The sequence below is a fragment of the Pollachius pollachius genome, assembly GCF_949987615.1.
Source record: "Pollachius pollachius genome assembly, chromosome: 4".
Taxonomy (NCBI): domain Eukaryota; kingdom Metazoa; phylum Chordata; class Actinopteri; order Gadiformes; family Gadidae; genus Pollachius; species Pollachius pollachius.
The window spans coordinates 22,828,993-22,847,410 of record NC_136937.1 but is presented as its reverse complement, the minus strand read 5'-3'; the positions used below and the strand labels follow the sequence as shown (position 1 = coordinate 22,847,410).

The following is an 18,418-nucleotide window of genomic DNA, read 5'->3' as shown; positions in this document are numbered from 1 at the left end:
TGACTCTATTTACAGTGGGGCAAAAAAGTATTTAGTCAGCCACCAATTGTGCAAGTTCTCCCACTTAAAAAGACAAGAGAGGCCTGTAATTTTCATCATAGGTAAACCTCAGCTATATATATATATATATATGAGACAAAATGAAAAAAAAAAATCCAGAAAATCACATTGTCTGATTTTTTAAGAATTTATGGTGGAAAATAAGTATTTGGTCACCTACAAACCAGCAAGATTTCTGGCTGTCACAGATCTGTAACTTCTTCTTTAAGAGGCTCCTCTGTCCTCCACTCGTTACCTGTATTAATGGCACCTGTTTGAACTCCTTATCAGTATAAAAGACACCTGTCCACAACCTCAAACAGTCACACTCCAAACTCCACTATGGCCAAGACCAAAGAGCTGTCAAAGGACAACAGAAACACAATTGTAGACCTGCACCAGGCTGGGAAGTCTGAATCTGTAATAGGTAAGCAGCTTGGTGTGAAGAAATCAACTGTGGGAGCAATTACTAGGAAATGGAATACATACAAGACCACTGATAATCTCCCTCGATCTGGGGCTCCACGCAAGATCTCACCCTGTGGGGTCAAAATGATCACAAGAACGGTGAACAAAAATCCCAGAACCACACGAGGGGACCTAGTGAATGACCTCCAGAGAGCTGGGACCAAAGTAACAAAGACTACCATCACTAACACACTACGCCGCCAGGGACTCAAATCCTGCAGTGCCAGACGTGTCCCCCTACTAAAGCCAGTGCATGTCCGGGCCCGTTTGAAGTTTGCTAGAGAGCATTTGGATGATCCAGAACAGGGTTGGGAGAATGTCAGATGAAACCAAAATAGAACTTTTTGGTAAAAACTCAACTCGTCGTGTTTGGAGGAGAAAGAATGCTGAGTTGCATCCAAAGAACACCATACCTACAGTGAAGCATGAGGGTGGAAACATCATGCTTTGGGGCTGTTTTTCTGCCAAGTGACCAGGACGTCTGAACCGTGTGAAGGAAAGAATGAATGGGGCCATGTATCGTGAGATTTTGAGTGAAAACCTCCTTCCATCAGAAAGGGCACTGAAGATAAAACGTGGCTGGGTCTTTCAGCATGACAATGACCCCAAACACACCACCCGGGCAACAAAGGAGTGGCTTCGTAAGAAGCATTTCAAGGTCCTGGAGTGGCCTAGCCAGTCTCCAGATCTCAACCCCATAGAAAATCTTTGGAGGGAGTTGAAAGTCTGTGTTGCCCAGCGAAGGCCCAAAAACATCACTGCTCTAGAGGAGATCTGCATGGAGGAATGGGCCAAAATACCAGCAGCAGTGTGTGAAAACCTTGTAAAGACTTACAGAAAACATTTGACCTCTGTCATTGCCAACAAAGGGCATGTAGCAAAGTATTGAGATGACCTTTTGTTATTGACCAAATACTTATTTTCCACCATAATTTGCAAATAAATTCTTTAAAAATCAGACAATGTGATTTTCTAGATTTGTTTTTTTCATTTTGTGTCTCATAGCTGAGGTATACCTATGATGAAAATTACAGGCCTCTCTCATCTTTTTAAGTGGGAGAACTTGCACAATTGGTGGCTGACTAAATACTTTTTTGCCCCACTGTATATGTTCTCTGTTTTTAATATGATTGTCTGTAACTGTGGAACTGTGCTGCTGCCTGTCTTGGCCAGGTCTCTTTTGTAAAATAGTTTTTTAATATCAATGAGACTTCTCCTGGTTAAATAAAGGTTAAACAACAACAAAAAAAACTCTCAAGCCAATACCCTGTCCTTCCCCCAGTCAGACCAGATCACACAGAGGGACACAAGGAGTTTATTACAGACACACACAGGGATTCAGCGATGGACTGAACACAACTGAGGGAACAGAAGCGGGGTTCATGACATTTGAATCCATCTATCTTACTGGAGAGGTGGATGAAGGGGGTGGTGGACAGTGTTGCCAGATTGGGAAGGAAATATGGCCCAATCTGGCAACACTGCTGGTGGACAAGCTACTGGGAGAGGGGTGATGTACGTGTTACTGGTAGAGGGGTGTGCGAGCTACTCGGAGAGGGCTGGTGGACGAGCTACTGGGAAAGGGGTGGTGGAGGAGCTACTGAGAGAGGGGTGGTGGGCAAGCTAAGGGGAGTTAAACACTAAAGCCAATACCCTGTCCTTTCCCCAGTCAGACCAGATCACACAGAGTGACACAATGAGTTTATTACAGACACACACAGGGATTCAGCGATGGACTGAAAGAAACTGAGGGAACAGAAGGGTTCATGACATTTGAATCCGTCTATCTTACTGGGGAGGTGGATGAAGGGGAACGTGGAAAGTGTTGCCAGATTGGGAAGGAAATTTGGCCCAATCTGGCAACACTGCTGGTGGACGAGCTACTGGGAGAGGGGTGATAGACTAGATACTGGGAGAGGGGTGGTGGACGAGCTACTGGGAAAGGGGTGGTGGAGGAGCTACTGGGAGAGGGGTGGTGGGCGCGCTACTGGGAGAGGGCTGGTGGGCGAGTTATTGGGAGAGGGCTGGTGGGCACGCTACTGGGAGAGGGCTGGTGGGCGAGTTACTGGGAGTGGGGTGGTGGGCATGGGAGGGGGTGGAAGAGGGTTATTTTCCACAGGCGTCACACTCAAAGCAGCGCATGGTTCATTGTTTTGGAGATAATATCCATGAATAATGCAGCTGCTCTGTCTTGGTCTTTTGTAGGTTAAGGCTGTTCCCTAAAGTGAAGGCTGCAGCCTTGCTAGAACACTTCCTTGCTAGTCACGTCCTATGGAGATGAGGCTAAAGTGCTGCCAAGTATTTGTAGTGTTCAGAGTTTGAAACGACTTGCTGGTGTGGAAGCGCTTCCGCTTTTTAAATATTGCTCCAGTGTTAAATATTTTAATATTTTAATTGTTGAAATTGTTATTGGCGACAGTAGTTTGTTTAAACACCACCTACTTACATATTAAAACAAATCAATCCATGCAAAATATAGCCTATCATTACCTTGCAAAAAGGTTTGAAAGAAATCGCACAGGTTAATTTTTTGCATTTACATGATTAATCTATAAAAAGCAATACGGCACAAAATATTTCTGAAATGTTCAAATAACTTCACTTGTGTAAAGCAGTGTGTATTGCTTTCTATATGCAATTTTTACATATCCTGCACAGCGTGTGAACGCAAAGCATTGTGGGTATTTTGGCTCGCTGAGAATCCATCGATGCATCCTTGAAAAATCTCGGAATTCTCAAAAATAAAGGACGCGAAAAGCACATCAATGCTCCCATTGATGTGTATTTGAACTGAACTGACATCATTCACTTTTACTCTGCTACTTTTCCAAAATAAAATGTATACTTTTACTTCGATACATTTCCCTTTTGCATTTTGGTTACCCGCTACAAAATAAAAGCTGAAGAAATTAGAAATGTCATGATGTTGGTACGTGGGAACAACAGGTTTGGCCAATCAATGGTAGTCCTAGCTAGATTGGTAACGTTGATCAATCCACCACGACTATATTTTGTTTAGCCTCATGGCAGGTAACAATGGTGTTGATGTTATAGTTTCTATATTTTGAAAGTTCCAATGAATCGCAATTTTATTAACAGTATTTACTTGTACTTTTACTTTCAATACATATACAGTATACAGTACATATAATATCTGATACTTTTTATACTTACTCAAGTAGTGTTCTATTGGGTGACTTTTACTTTTACCAGAATCATTTTCTAGTGTGGCTTCGGGTAATTCTTCCACAACTGGCTACATGTCAGTATGGAGGAGAGAGGGGTTAGGCGTCTGGCTCAAGGTAGTGCTTGTGGACATTGGGGATTAGACCTAGTAACTTAGCTATCTCTCTATCATCTTCCTCGTTCTCTCATATCTCTCATTTCTCTATCCATACACGCGCGCTGCATGTCTGTGTTCAACACGATTGCTATTTCTCCGCCTCTGTTATACGCCATTTTTCTGCACGTTTGTCCTACTAAAAAAGGTGTTTTGAAAGTCTGTACGATGTATAGTGCTACTGTATATATCCCTCTGAATGAAGCAGCAGACACATGGTGAGAATCCGCTAGGTTGACCTTCGCAATATAGCCAACAGACAGCGTTTTTACTCAGTCGAGTGCATCCAACTAATATAAACACGAGTTTAGAAACGAAGAAAGGCATTGGTGTTTAGATTTGGTTGATTTTAGAACTTCAAACAAAGTTGTGATCAGATCGAACACGTTTCAAGAGGTCAGCGTCAACAGGGGTCAAAGTTGGAATTGTAGGACATTTGAACACACAGACATACAATCTAGCCAGCGTAGCAGCTTTAATCTTCACGGCTCTAGTCTTTTGGTTCAACTTATCTCCCTATCTTTCTTAGACAATATACTGGACAGAAATAACCTTGTCATCCTTTCCTCCAACGACTGTAAACGCATATATCCTGAGCAACTACTCTTTCTCCTACCCGTCACTCGGATGTCAACCACCTTTTTTTCCCCCCATTTTGTTTGCCCTGTTTCTCTCTCTGTCTGCTCACAGGAGTACCAGATTGACATCATATTTGCCCAGTCGTGGGTGGACCCGCGTCTGCAGTACAACAGCAGCACCATGAGCATCCTCAACCTCAACAGGTGTTTGTTTTTTCTAATCCATTTAATGTGTCAGTGTGTCTACATACACACTAGAAACCCTGGTTGTATCAAGCTATGCTAGTGGCCATGAAAACATGGTGATGAGTTTGTTTAACAAAAGCTTTTTTTCAACCTGGACCCCATATTCCCGTATTTTTGCATCTAAATTACAAATGCTGACATTTATTTTTGAAATTGGTCCAGTATTGCGCGAGAGCACTTCAGCCTTTGCAGCCAAATGGCTGCAATGTAACCTATGGGGCAATAGCGGCGTTGGGCTTTCGTGATATTACGGTATCCCAGGGATTTAGAATTCTCAAAGGTATGTTTTTTCAATACTGCATGAAAAAAATGCAGATGGTCATCTTTCTATACAACTTTTTTGTTTTGTTTTGAAGCAGAATATTTAATTAAAAAGTTTTAAAAAAGGGTCTTGGCAGTTGCTTTGTTTTGTCTTTGCGACACTGCATTCGACAAGTAAGGGATAATGTATAGAACGCCGGTCATTCTCTGCATTATTGGCCTTCAGGTAGAAGCAAGACCGGTTCGCCCTGTCAAGGCTTATTTTTCGATGCCGGCGTTCTATACATTATCCCGCTTATTACAAGGCTACTTGCAAAAACTAAAACAAAAAAATACTTCACACAGTGTGTCTTTTACGATTTATTTGTTGCCATTCATAGTGTTGATCAGAAGAAAAAAATAGTTTGCCAAAGACGTTGATGTCGCTTAGCAACCGAATATGCTGGGGTTGATAAGTTACCGGACTACTTGCTGAGTGCTACGAAAGACGTGAATCAGAGGCAAAAAAAAAAAAGCTGACCGCTGGAAGTTGGGAAGGCCTGTGCAAGTGACGGGGCATTCCACAGCATTAAGAAGAGACGTGTAATAAGGAACAATAATGACCACTCTAAGGCGGGGGAGTAAAAACGTGATCACAGGTATCACAGAGTATTCTTCCCTAAACAGTATCCAAACTAAAGCACAATCAAACCGGATACATTTCAGGTTTAAAAGCGTTAACAATGGAAATACCATTAAAAATGCTGTTTTAAAGTGTATCCCGCTAACTCTTAGTGAACTCTGAGAAGCCAGTTGAGTTCTGGTGCAGCTGTAAAGCAGATATACTATATATATTAAAGATTAAATGACGGTTCCTATCTATAAACTATTATATGGACCTCATGTATTGTAAACCAAGTAAGACTTTTTTTGCACATTGCAAATTGCATACTTGACACACGGAATTGTAGGCATGACAATCTCATACATATAAACACATACAAAGACTGCTTTCAGAAGAAGCTCTGCTTTGTTTATCATATACCTTATACCCCGGTGAAATGGAAGGTATGACAGTTTGAAAACAAATTATATAGCCCTACATCCTCTGAAAGTACTTTTGTCTGACAAAATTACACATTACGTTTGATTTTTATGTCTTCCACATTAGTCGCCTAGACCCCAACTGATGGGTAAAAGGTCGAAAAAGCTTAAAGTTATCTTTTTATCCTATCCATTGGCGACATCCAAAGTGAAAGAGTCATTGCCACCCAGAGGTAACGACTAATCAGCCTCACACCTGGTGGTACAATTGGGGCCCTTGAAGTAAAAACGGTAGGAATTAAGGCCCTGTTTACACGAGGACGCTTGCGGGTAAAAACAACAAAATATTTTATCGGCAGTGCCTTTCGTTTAGACGGTGACAGCGTTTTTGGGGCCTAAAAACGCAAAAATCTGAAACCACCCTCCAGAGTGGAAAACTTGAATACGCTCCGCCGTAGCGTTTCTGTCTACACTGCCAAGACGCAAAACTCTGCTCAGATCTGCTCACGTCGCGCACGCGTTTACGTCACATACAGCGCCAGAACAGGGAAATAAACAAACATGTTGTATTATTTCCATGCGTCGGACCGTCAAGCTGCTCTGGCAGCTCGAATAAACTTACAGGAGTCTTTCCACGAAATGTACAGGATATGTACAGCTAGTATTACTGAACAGAGAAGGATCTGTAATTATGTTTTGGTTTTCACGGCGCAGATAAGAGAAGAAGGAAGATTCTACACATGCGCTCAGACATGGTGGTGTTGTGTGATGGTGTATCACAGCACCACCTAGCCGCCTGACATGCATACCCAATCGAAATCCACACACTTTTGCGTCACCGTATGCGTGCAGATTTCCTCCCGAAAACGCTAGTCTAAACGCGTATGTAAACGTAGCCTAAAGGAAGCAAGGAAGTAATTTTGATATTTGTTTACACACTGGAAGCAAAGCAAGTGGTTTAATTTGACCTTAAAAGAAAATGTTTAATCTGGGGGCAAAACCTAGACCAAAAAAAATTAACATGAAGAAATAAACCTGTTGAATGTGTGTGTTAAATGAACTGGTAATTTCTCGTTTCCCTTTTCCATGTCCCCCGCTAACGTTGTCTCCAAACAGCAACATGGTGGGGTTGATCTGGCTTCCTGACACCATCTTCAGGAATTCCAAAAACGCAGACTCCCACTGGATAACAACACCCAATCAGCTGCTGCGGATCTGGAACAACGGAAAGATCCTCTACACTCTGAGGTACAAAATATACCAGTGATAAAAAACGATAATTACATTTAAATAAAAATAATTAAACTATAATAAAGATAAAAGTGGCTTTTACTTGCATAATTCATCCAGATGTAGAAAGGGTACAAAGGATTTGGAGCTTACACCAGTTATATAACGGCTCATTTTAACAGGGTGCTTTGGCTGGGTTACCTACATGCCCATTGCCTTCAGCTGCAGAAATAAAACAAACGAGAAAATGAAGGTTAAAACCTGGATTCATATTAGTGAATTCAAAAGGTAGAGAAAATTAACAAAAAAAGAATGGAATGGTTTATTCTTTTTATTTCAGACCTTCATTTGTAATAGAAACTAAATCTATCATTTTGTAATTTTAAAATAAGTTGAGTTTAACAAGGTATTTGATTGACCTTTTTTGTGTTTATTTATTAGCTCATGTTTCAGGCTTTATAAAAAAAAAGAATCTATAAAAAATATAGTTGGGAGCAACCTACTGTATGACTGACCATATGACTGTATGAGTATGGTGATGGCCTAATGCAGGGGTTCCCAAACTTTTCAACCCGCGACCTCCAAAATAACGGTGCCAGAGACTGGCGACCCCCACTATCCCCAGATGTAACTGAAAAAATAAAATAAAATGTGCCCACAGGCCATACGCACTAGGCTTATCCAAACACGGGCTTAACGACAACACAAAAGAACAGAGCAGCCTGTTATGATTTTACATATAGAAATTTACTGTTTGATAAAAAGCAGAATACCTCAGTCAAAATAATATCCATGTATAGTATTGCCGTATGTATAGTATTGTAGCACAGTATTGCCGTCATGTGCAAACTTAACTTTGAAACATTACTTTCATTTCCATTTGAACAGAAGAATATCTCAGTCAGGGTCATATCCACAAACTGTTGTAAACATGTATACATTGTTGCTGGCAACTATGTTTCAGCGTTAATCTCATCTAATGAGATGGATGAGCACTGTGAGCGGAACACAGCAAGTCCATTCTCGGTTAAATTGTGGAGACGGCCACACGGAAATCATCCTCCACATTTAGACGTGATCTGTATTTATTTTTAATATATGTAAGTGCAGAGAAAGTTTTTTCGCACAGGTATGTGGAGCCAAACGGCGTCAGTACGTCCATCGTGGCCTTGGACAGCTGTGGATATTCCCTCTTGACTGAAATCCAGAACTCAGCCAGCATCTTGGAATTAAAATCTGTCTTTAAAGTGCGGTCACATGACAGCTCAATCAGTGCGTCCTCCATGCCGGTAGACAGATGACTCGCGGTGGTTACAGTGAATGGTGATTTTATCCAGTCATATTGTTCCGGAGCTGTTTCCTCAGGGAAATACTTGTCAAAGTGTTCCAGGAGGGCTTGAAGGTGGGTAGTTATAGACGTCTTCACAATGTGAACACTCAGATAATTTTCTTCCATGAATTCGTCGAGCTCATTAAACATGTCAATCCTGCCCATTTCAACTCGTGCAGTCCAGCGATCCACTTTTCTCTTGAATGCGCAGATTTTATCACTCATTGACATGATGCTTGTGTTTTTACCTTGCAATGACAGGTTAAGTCCAGTGCGTGAATTTTATGTGGGGCGCCACTTGTAAGACTCTTGCTTTAAGTCCTTTCTTTTTCCCCAGCATTGCTGCAGCACCGTCTGTACACACACCGATGCATTCATCTCAAGACAGTCCCTCTTCTTTCAGTTTGTTGTCAAGTTTTGTGAAAATGTCCTCGCCTGTGCATGTTCCCTCCAGCGGGGCGCAAAATAGCAGGTCCTCGTTAAGTTTTCCATCAAAACTATATCTAACGAATACAAGCAGCTGGGCACAGTTTGATACATCCGTGGATTCGTCTAACTGTAAAGCATATTTCCCTTTCTTCACTCTGTCAATCAGCTGACTCTTTATGTCCTGGGCCATATCGCTGATGCGCCGGGAAATGGTCCCGTCAGACAGCGGCACTGATTCCAGCTCACGGGCCAGTTTATGCCCATGCATTGCGCGACTCATAGCGATGGCAGCTGGTTTTATTAGTGTTTCCCCGATTGTGTGTGGCTTTTTTGCCTGTGCAATTAAATATGCCACCTCATATGAAGCCCTTTGAGCTTTGGTTGGGATTGTTGTTTGGTTAATTAGGATTTTCTTTTGGCCTTGCAACTCTTTCTCCTTTCTGCCGAAAAATATCAAGCGGTTTAGCGGCAAGAGAGGGGGGCTTAATTTTCATGTGTCTGAGCATTTTTCAGGCTTTCGGCTCTCACCTGCAAGCACCTCTGTACACACTTCACATTGGGGATGTTCTATTTCGTTGACAACGACACATGTGAATCCATACTGTAAATATTCCTCTCGATACTTGCGACACTTGGAGGAAGGCTGATCCGACTGCTTATGGACCCCCTTATGGCGGGCACCTCTTCCCGCCCCAGAGGTCGATGGCCAAGGCGATTCTCCGCTCTCCTCTGCTACCCTCTCCGCTGGCTTCTCTGCCTCCTCCGCTGACCTCTCTGCCCTCTCCGCTAACTTCTCTGCCCTCTCCGCTAGGTTCTCTGCCTCCTCCGCTGGCTTCTCTGCCTCCTCCGCTGGCCTCTCTGCCTCCTCCGCTGGCCTCTCTGTCTTTTCTTTGCTCGGTATTAACCAACGTTTCATTTTGAAAAATCATCAAAAAATCATCAATGAGCTAGTTCAGAGAAAATCTACTGGTCCACTTTGTGATGTTTACTGTGGAGCCGTAAAGTGACCTGACACCTGCAAATGATGCTATCGTTAATTTGTCGTAATCACCTCAGGAGGAAAATCTGTAGTTTTATTTTAATTTTAACTACCATGTTTCATAATTTTTACAACTATGGCTGAATTTTTCTGTATTTTATTTTTTCCAAATTAATTTTATTATTAATTTTTTTATAGTTTGATTCATGGAAATCATTCCGCGACCCACCCCTCGGCGTCCCGCGACCCCCACTTTGGCAACCCCTGACCTAATGAATACATGATGGGAAACATTTTGTGATGTGATGGCTCACAGAATAGTTGGTTGAGGTTGGACGTGAACCATCCAATGGTCATAAGTCCGATGCAATACCACTACACTACATGGACATGTAGACTGGCAAGGGCAGGTTGGAGTATATTTTGAGAAATAGAAGTCTTCCGTACATGGAGGTATGGTGAGCTTGGTCGATATGGTAAAATGGCTTTGCCTTAAAAGCTGGATAACCGGAAGTTAACATATCAAAACAATCACCAACCATGTTTCTAAAGCATACTGTTTCAAAATCCACTTTCAAACGGACGTTTGCAAAATTATGTGTGTAGCTCATTAAGGCCCAGCCTGCATTGTAGAGAGGCCGCGGTTCAGAAGGGCTTCAAATGAATGCACCTAATTTCAGACATAGACTTGAAATGTGGCATGGGTATACTATGGAATCCACCCTTAATAGTCATATTCAAAGACTGAGCATATGTGTTTTTGACGCAATGTTAGTGCAGTTTAAACATCGGAGAATGAGTTTCACACCATATAATCCCATGGTTGCTTGGTACATGTGTGACGAGTTTGCAGCTTTTACCACTTTCGGTACCAAAGCAGTTTACGTGTGGGTGTTTGGTCGAGTTGTACCCATTGCATGAAGTCTAAATGATCTGACTGGTTGCAATATGAAAGTTGTTCATCATGACAAATGGTGCATGCATATTGCACCTTCTTATTTGTAATGGTAGCCTGTTCTCTATTTCCTGAATTCCTGAACTCTAAGGCCTTGTTATAGCGCCACCTATGTGTTAATCTTGCCCATCTTTTGATTCCCTTACTAATTTTACGAGTTCTACAAGCCTGCCAATTTGTATAACTTCTGGAGCCAAAAAGTCAGGTTAAAAATAATATAGGGTTCCTACGTCATTCGTAGGACCCCTAATTAATGAGACCTTCAAAAGGGAAACTTTGGAACTTCACCGGCCTAAAGGGAAAATGAAGCAGGAACCAAAGAAGAGTTGATGTTGCTTTTCCTTTCACTTGAATGCACCGAATTGGGATGAGAGAAAACATTTATGAAGTTAGTCTGGTGCCTCAGTTGGTTTTAAACCAAGTGACATCACCGAAATGCGTGTATTTCAAGGTCATTCCTGTGTTTCTTGTGGGTCAGCGTCGGCCTTCGAATATGTGTATGTCTGTGTGAGTATGTATCATCTTGTGTGGATGCGTTTGTCACGTGTCCCACCAGTGGACAGCTGGCAACGGATCATCTTGTCACATATCGCTGACTGGAAAGTTTCCGTTCTTGTCCCGTTCATCATCGAGTAGCGTACATCGGAAAACGGGTGCAGCGGCCCATTAAATCCCGCTGTCACCAATCCCAAATGGAAGGGAGATGGTGTGGGTTCAAACCTCATCCTCATCCTCCTCCCCACATAACCCTAACCGGTTGACAAAATGATACTAAGCAGAGAAAAGTCGGAGAAGCTCTCTGGCTTGTTTAATCTTCCACATGATAAATGTTTTAGCAGGTTTTCTTTTGCGCTGATCCCTTCGGTCTGTGTGCCTTGTGTGGGCACCCGGGGTCTAAGTGGAGAATTGCATCTCTCTCTCTCTCTCTCTCTCTCTCTCTCTCTCTCTCTCTCTGTTGACTCGTGGATTGGGCTACTGTCTTTGGAACAAAGTTTTAGAAAATTCCCTGAGCGAAAAAGGAAAAGTGAAATTGCCGTAATGGATTATCCTTTCTGTATTTAAACAATGTTTATGTTACTACATATTCCTGAAGTAGCAGTGAGGTGTTTAAACACGTCTATATATTTATTTTGCCGCTGTTCAGTAATCCACGCGTTACACATGTCATGCCTGCACCTATTATGGCCTAGTCTGGGAACCAGAGGAATCTGCTAGCTCAGGTTTTACTTGCATAAGCATCAGCAATCACAACTGTTTATTTCATAGGGGGTGTGTTTAATCCCTGTACAGTGTGATGCCTTATTGGAGCACCCGAGAGGCTTTTTGATAAATGGATGGATGGATGCAGCTGATTTGTGTCAAACGTTGCTCTGATTGGTTGTAGGTCTATCTAGTTAATAAAAGAGAGGTTCCAGACTAATAGGCATTGGGGAAATGGTCCGTCGTTGCCAGGCCATGTAGAACCATCTGTTGATGTGATATTCAGAATAAACTCCACTCCTCCAGCACCGCAACCGGGCGTTACCCAACCCCCTGGGAATGAGGATAATGATGATGAGGATGCTGATATTAATGATGAGGATGATGATGACGATAATGATGATGATGATAATGCTAGTTATGATGATGATGATGATAATGCTAGTTATGATGATGATGATGATGATGATGATGATAAGGCTGATTATAATAATACTGATGATGAGGATAGTAATGCTGAGGAAGATGAAGATGATAATAATTATGATGATGAGGATGATGATGATGATAATAATGCTGTTGATGATGCCGGTTCAGTTTTTACTTATTCTCTCCAATTCCTGCCTTTCTGTAATTGTGGTTGTGTGTGTGCGTGTCCGCGTGCATGTGCATGTGTGTTTGTGTGTGTGTGTGTGTGTGTGTGTGTGTGTGTGTCTGTGTGTGTGTTTGTGTACAGGATGACTATCAATGCAGAATGCCAGCTGCAGCTCCATAATTTCCCAATGGACGAACATTCCTGTCCCCTGGTGTTCTCCAGCTGTGAGTATTGCCGATATGTTAACACACACACACTGGTGTTGGTCAGACGATATCGGTCAATGAAGGTTTGGGAGAGGCTCACAATGACTGAAGGCGTCTGACAGCGTTGAAACGCAGGCTTTTATCTGATGATAAAACAGTATTCTCCACCACCCCCTAGCCCACCTCTCTCCACTTCCGGCCGCACTGCACACCACCCCTCTTCGGTCTCTCTGTCTACCAACCAAGGGGAACCAAGCGACCGCCCGCTATTTAATTGCGGCGGCGGGCAGGGGGAGGGCTGCTACACTTCTTCCACTCCTCACTCTCTCTTTGGGTCTCTCTTGCTCTCTCTTCAGTCAATTCAATTAGAAAGGACCCACATCATCCCCCCTCTCCATTCATTGAGTCGGAGTCCTGGAGCTTAACATTATATTATGATGTGTCGTAATCGCTCAGATTATCGTTACAATGTTCACAGTGCGGTCGTCGCTGACGTATTCCCTGATTGCCTCATTGCCTGAACCAGCGGCCCCCATTTTTATTGTTGCTATAGCAACCAGCTGTTCTGATCCGTGTGATGGGGATAGTGTGCGTTTTGTGAAGTGTTTTTTGTTTGTTGACTGTTTCGGCTCACAGCACAAACCCACAATTACAGACTAATTGCTAAAACATTTTAAGAAATCCCTAAAAGCGATAAGTCATAGGTAGCCATGAAAGGCTTTATTAAAGCCCTTATTCAGCTCTCTGTTAACATCTCAATTGACATTTTCTTTATGACCATTTTTGATATATAGTTTTTGGATTACTTTTGCGTGACTCCCTCGGAAAACAAAAGGAAGGCAATTCTCTGGTTAAGGAGTTAGGGTCTTATGGCGTGTTTCCACTGAGTGTCGCGGTATGGTTCGGTGTGGAATGGTTCAGCAAGGTTCGCGTTTCCACCTTCAAAAGATGGGAAGGGTCCCAAAATAAGCATGCTGAGCCGTACCTATTTTTCGGTACTCCTCCGTTGGGTTAGCAAGCTATCTGAAAGGGTACTGAAAAAGTAGAGCTACACATGCTGTCCGTTGATTGGCTGACAGTATTGTCACTTCGTGCGACAGGAGGATAAAAAACAAACAAACAGCAAAAGCTTAGTTTTCTGAATAAAATGTCTTGCAAAAGTTTGCCGTCTTTCTTGGAAGTCCTACATTGTTGTTCTTTGTTTAATGTGTCGTGTTCTTCTTTTCATTGCATTTATTAGCAGGCTACACTGTGTCACGCTGCTATGATGTCACGATGCTTACGTAGCTGCCGCGGCTATCACCATCCGGCTTAAACCCCGCCCTACCATAAGAGTACTGTTGATGGTGGAAACACAAGCCAGATTTAGCCTAACCAAGCTGTCCCAATCCGAACCGCACTGTACTGCACCGAACCGTACCTCACCGCTAGCTGGATACGGCCATGGAATTGTTTGAAGAAACATATTTGCACCAAGTTGTACTTTAAAAGCAAGTCATTGCGATTAGCAACAGCCTTTTAGGCTAACGTTAGCTTGTAATCCCGTGGGGGGCCATGGCAGATGTTTGAGCAGCTAGCTTTTCCACAACACTCCGGATACATAACAGCTCACACATTTTGTGTGTGTGTGTCTGGGTTTTTCTGGGTGTGTGAGTGTGCGTTTGCCACACACACACGCACGCACGCACGCACGCAAACAGACACACCCACACACACACTGTGTCTGTACAGAGTCACACACACACAAATGCAAAGACAAACAAATTGAATGAGCAGAAATTGATTTTTGTGTGGTTCAGGTGCGACAACTCACAGGTGGGATTTGGATAATGTCATCTGATAATGCAGATGTTTTGTCTGCATAGTCAAAACTACCAATATTCTATGATCATTTCATGCAATATAACATTGGTTGTAGTTTTGTTGAGTCTGAGAGATTTCGTGGTCACTTTCCATGTGTCTTTCATTTTGATTGTCCAAACAAAATAATGTGTCCACACAAGATCTCATTAAATTTGACCAATTCACACACAGACACACACACTGAGTGTCTGTGTATATTAAAGACTTACATTTTGATATTATGTACAATTTGGATTCAGTCCGTAGGTTAAACAAACTAAAGAAAAACAGAAGGAGAATAGAAAGAGGAAAATATTTAATTTGTGGTGCTGGCCAAGGGACCGTTTAACCCTAAAAAAACAAGTGATTCTTTCAGGTCAGGCTCATTCAAGTTACTCCATTAGTTATCGACAGCCACTCTTCCAGATGAGTGAGCTATTAGCATAACCAGAGTTTTCTCCAACTCTAGTTGTAAATAAATCCATAGCAATAATGTGGAAACCGCAGTCGATAATGTAACAAATTTCTGAGCATAATATAATACGAACAAAAGGCATCAGGCTGATTATCATTTAGGGGGCCACTCAATGACAAGCAGAAGCGTCATCAACACGCCCAGTGAAGTGGTGTGAGAAATACAGACTTTCTACTCCTCATTCACATATAAGGTAATTTACATTCCATGCGGAGAAAATACTACCTCAGGGGTAGTATTATTCAGGAGATTTTCAGGGTACAAATGTCAGGATATGTTGTTCACACATACGGCCCATCAGGAGAATATCGGGACTTACACGTGTGTCTGAAAGCAGCTAGTGTGTGAGCATTTGATTACATTATAAAATTAGTCAATTTATGGTAACAAGGGTAATTGTTCAATGGAAAGTGTAGTATGCTATGCATGCAAATCAATTATTAAATAGCTTTTACTGTTATTCAGGGCTGAAAAGTGCATTGACATTTTAAAATGCAAGGCAACTACTATTGGTTAGTTGAAAATAATAATCATCATTTAGATTAAACATCTCTTCCAGTGTCCTGGCCAAGACAGGCAGCAGTAGCCTACAGTCACACATAGCATGCAGACAAAACATAAGAAAAATTAAACAACTAAAATAGTCCACAGGGGGGAAGGGGGATATCAATATTGCAAGACATTTCGGGAGGCTCAAGGAGAAGAGTAATATTAAGTTTGAGCAACAAAGTGTAAAGACGTTTCGGGGGGCTCAAGGAAGAGAGTAATATTACATTTGAGCAACAAAGTGTAGTCTTGTGATGGAATCTATAGACATAATTCACCATACTGTGTTATTGAAATGTTTTCGTTGCGTTATAGGGACACTGTCTCTTTAAGATCACGTGACTTGTGTGTTGATATGCCGGTGGGCGCGATGTTTGAATTTAACGTTTTTGATATGACAAAACAACCTAACGTTGCTTGTTGAGGTGAGAAATCGTCTGTTCCCTCCTTTTATCGCAATTTCTACAGTCTATAGACAGAACGTCTTACCTGGGAGAGTTTGTCGACCGCGGAGCCGTTATGTTTAAAAACATAACGTCTTACCTGGGCGAGTGTGTCGCTCCGGTGTGTGCGTGTGTGTTCTTACCTGCGTGTGTGTCGATGGCGGACCCATCATGTTTAAAAACATAACGTCTTACCTGGGCGAGTGTCACTGTGGTGTGTGCGTGTGCGTGTGTTTGCGTCACTTCCTTTGTCTTGACCTGCGGTGTGTGCGCGTGCTTGTGTGTGTGTGTGTGCATGTGTGTGTGTGTTTCCGTGTATGTTCGTGCGCATGTGTGTGTGTGTGCGGTGTGTGTATGCGGCGTGTATGTGGCTGCTTGGCACATACGCACATGACCAATTTGAGTAACTGGTGCGACAGGCCTGCTATTATAGTAGTAAGATTAGCCCTCTCTTTACTAAAACCAGGTTCACAGATTCTCTGTTATGACAGTCACTCGATAGCATTCAACAGTCTTGCCATCGGCTTCCGACGGAGATGCATGTCATCCAGTAGGTCTGAAACCACCCGAATATGGGATCGTTTCCTTATTGTAGTAAATTTATGATTTTACCTGTGGCTTCATGCAAACAAATCAATCAAGACTGTATCTGCTAATATAGAGTTTTGTGCTCCTTTTTTTGAGATTTTAGTTACAGGTTGTGCAAGGCAGGAAGTACAGACCAAGGGACTAGGTTTCATAAAGAACCCTTCCTTCCTTTCTTCCTTCCTTCCTAATTAGCTGGATAATGTAAAATATAATAAATATTAAAAGACCTTTCCACAAAAGGAATCCTTCCACAGGACAGACACAGGCCTGCCGCTCCGGGCGACCATTATTATGCTCGCTTAAATTACTTGGACCGCTAACAAGGAGATGGCTGGAGCCAAGCGGCAGATGGCGGGTATAAAACCCAGACAACAGCATTTGCAAAAAAATTGAACTGGGGATATTTGCCATCCCCCTCCTCTCTTTCTGTCTGCCGTCCAGATGGCTATCCGCGAGATGAGATTGTATACAAGTGGCGGCGCAACTCAGTGGAGACGTCAGACCAGAAGAACTGGCGGCTCTACCAGTTCGACTTCATGGGCCTGAGGAACACTAGCGGCGTCCTGAAGACAACGGCTGGTGAGTCGGGGGGCGTTTTACGACTATCGAAACCTCTTAGCCTTGTTTGGACCCAAAATATAGAAATTAAGAAATTAAGTAATGACAAAATGTTAAAAAAACGTCTGTACAGTTTGACAAATTTAACTACTGCACCATACATTCTTAAAAAATCTTTCAAAAGTTAAGACTTAAGACTGAGAACACATTAAGATAAACATGTTCTAAAACACTTGAAAGAGCGAGGGCAGAGATAGGCTGCTGAACCACGTTTTAGAATGCCCGTTGCCCTAGTAGAGATGTTACCATGACGCCCACCCTCCCAGCCCATTGGGTAAACATTTCACCCCGAGCTAAGAGCCGTGGAATATTCCCTATGGCTAGAACTGCAAATGGGTTCCTTTTGTTCTTTTTTTTTTTTTTTGCACGTTTGACATAAATCACTAGGATTAATGATTCAAAGGGAAGTTTAATTATTAAACTCTCCACTGCTCCTCTCTCCCTATCTCCTCTGAGCTCCGACACTGGGGGTAAGGTCTTGTACAATGTGGGCGGGACGCATTTCTGGCATTTTGTTTGGTTGCTTTGCGGAGTTGGTGGCTGAGAGGTGTAGAAAATATTTAGTGTAGTAAAACAAACAGGTGTCCAACAGTAATAACCCGACCCCACATTTGCCGAGACAATTTTGCCTACACAAGGGTTCCGAATGTCTTCTCAAAGAATCAGTTCAAAGAAGATGACGGCATGTTGTTAAGGGTCCCTTTAGTGAGGCGTTCATTGACCAGAGGATAAAGCGGCTTTATCAGCCTCAGTTTAACCTTGTTTACCAGCTGCATGTGTCCCACCTGTTAATTTTTTTTCAGATTATTTTTGGTGCCATATGCTCATCAGAGCATATGGATCACGGTCTGAACTGTATAATATGAGCTGGCTCAACGCTCAAAGTTTAAAACTCCTAGGCATCTGTATTTTTGAGTAGACGACACGCAAATAGGGCTTTAAGTGCTATAGGTTGAAGTTACCATAATGATATTAGGTACTATTCATATTAGTATATTAAAATTAAAGTTGCAACATGTCAAATTAT

The 18,418-nt window shown here is 42.4% G+C and overlaps 1 protein-coding gene across 1 annotated transcript in view; it reads left to right on the top strand.

The window, feature by feature from the left end:
• LOC307074392 (gamma-aminobutyric acid receptor subunit gamma-3-like) overlaps positions 1 to 18,418 on the top strand; it is a gene marked incomplete at its 3' end in the record, with an annotated part of 122,391 nt that overhangs the window by 66,692 nt on the left and 37,281 nt on the right. The window contains exons 3-6 of the mRNA XM_079734540.1: positions 4,538 to 4,629; positions 7,072 to 7,203; positions 12,815 to 12,897; positions 17,215 to 17,352. Coding sequence (XP_079590666.1) covers positions 4,538 to 4,629; positions 7,072 to 7,203; positions 12,815 to 12,897; positions 17,215 to 17,352 — 445 coding nt within the window. The remainder of the gene's footprint in view (positions 1 to 4,537; positions 4,630 to 7,071; positions 7,204 to 12,814; positions 12,898 to 17,214; positions 17,353 to 18,418) is intronic.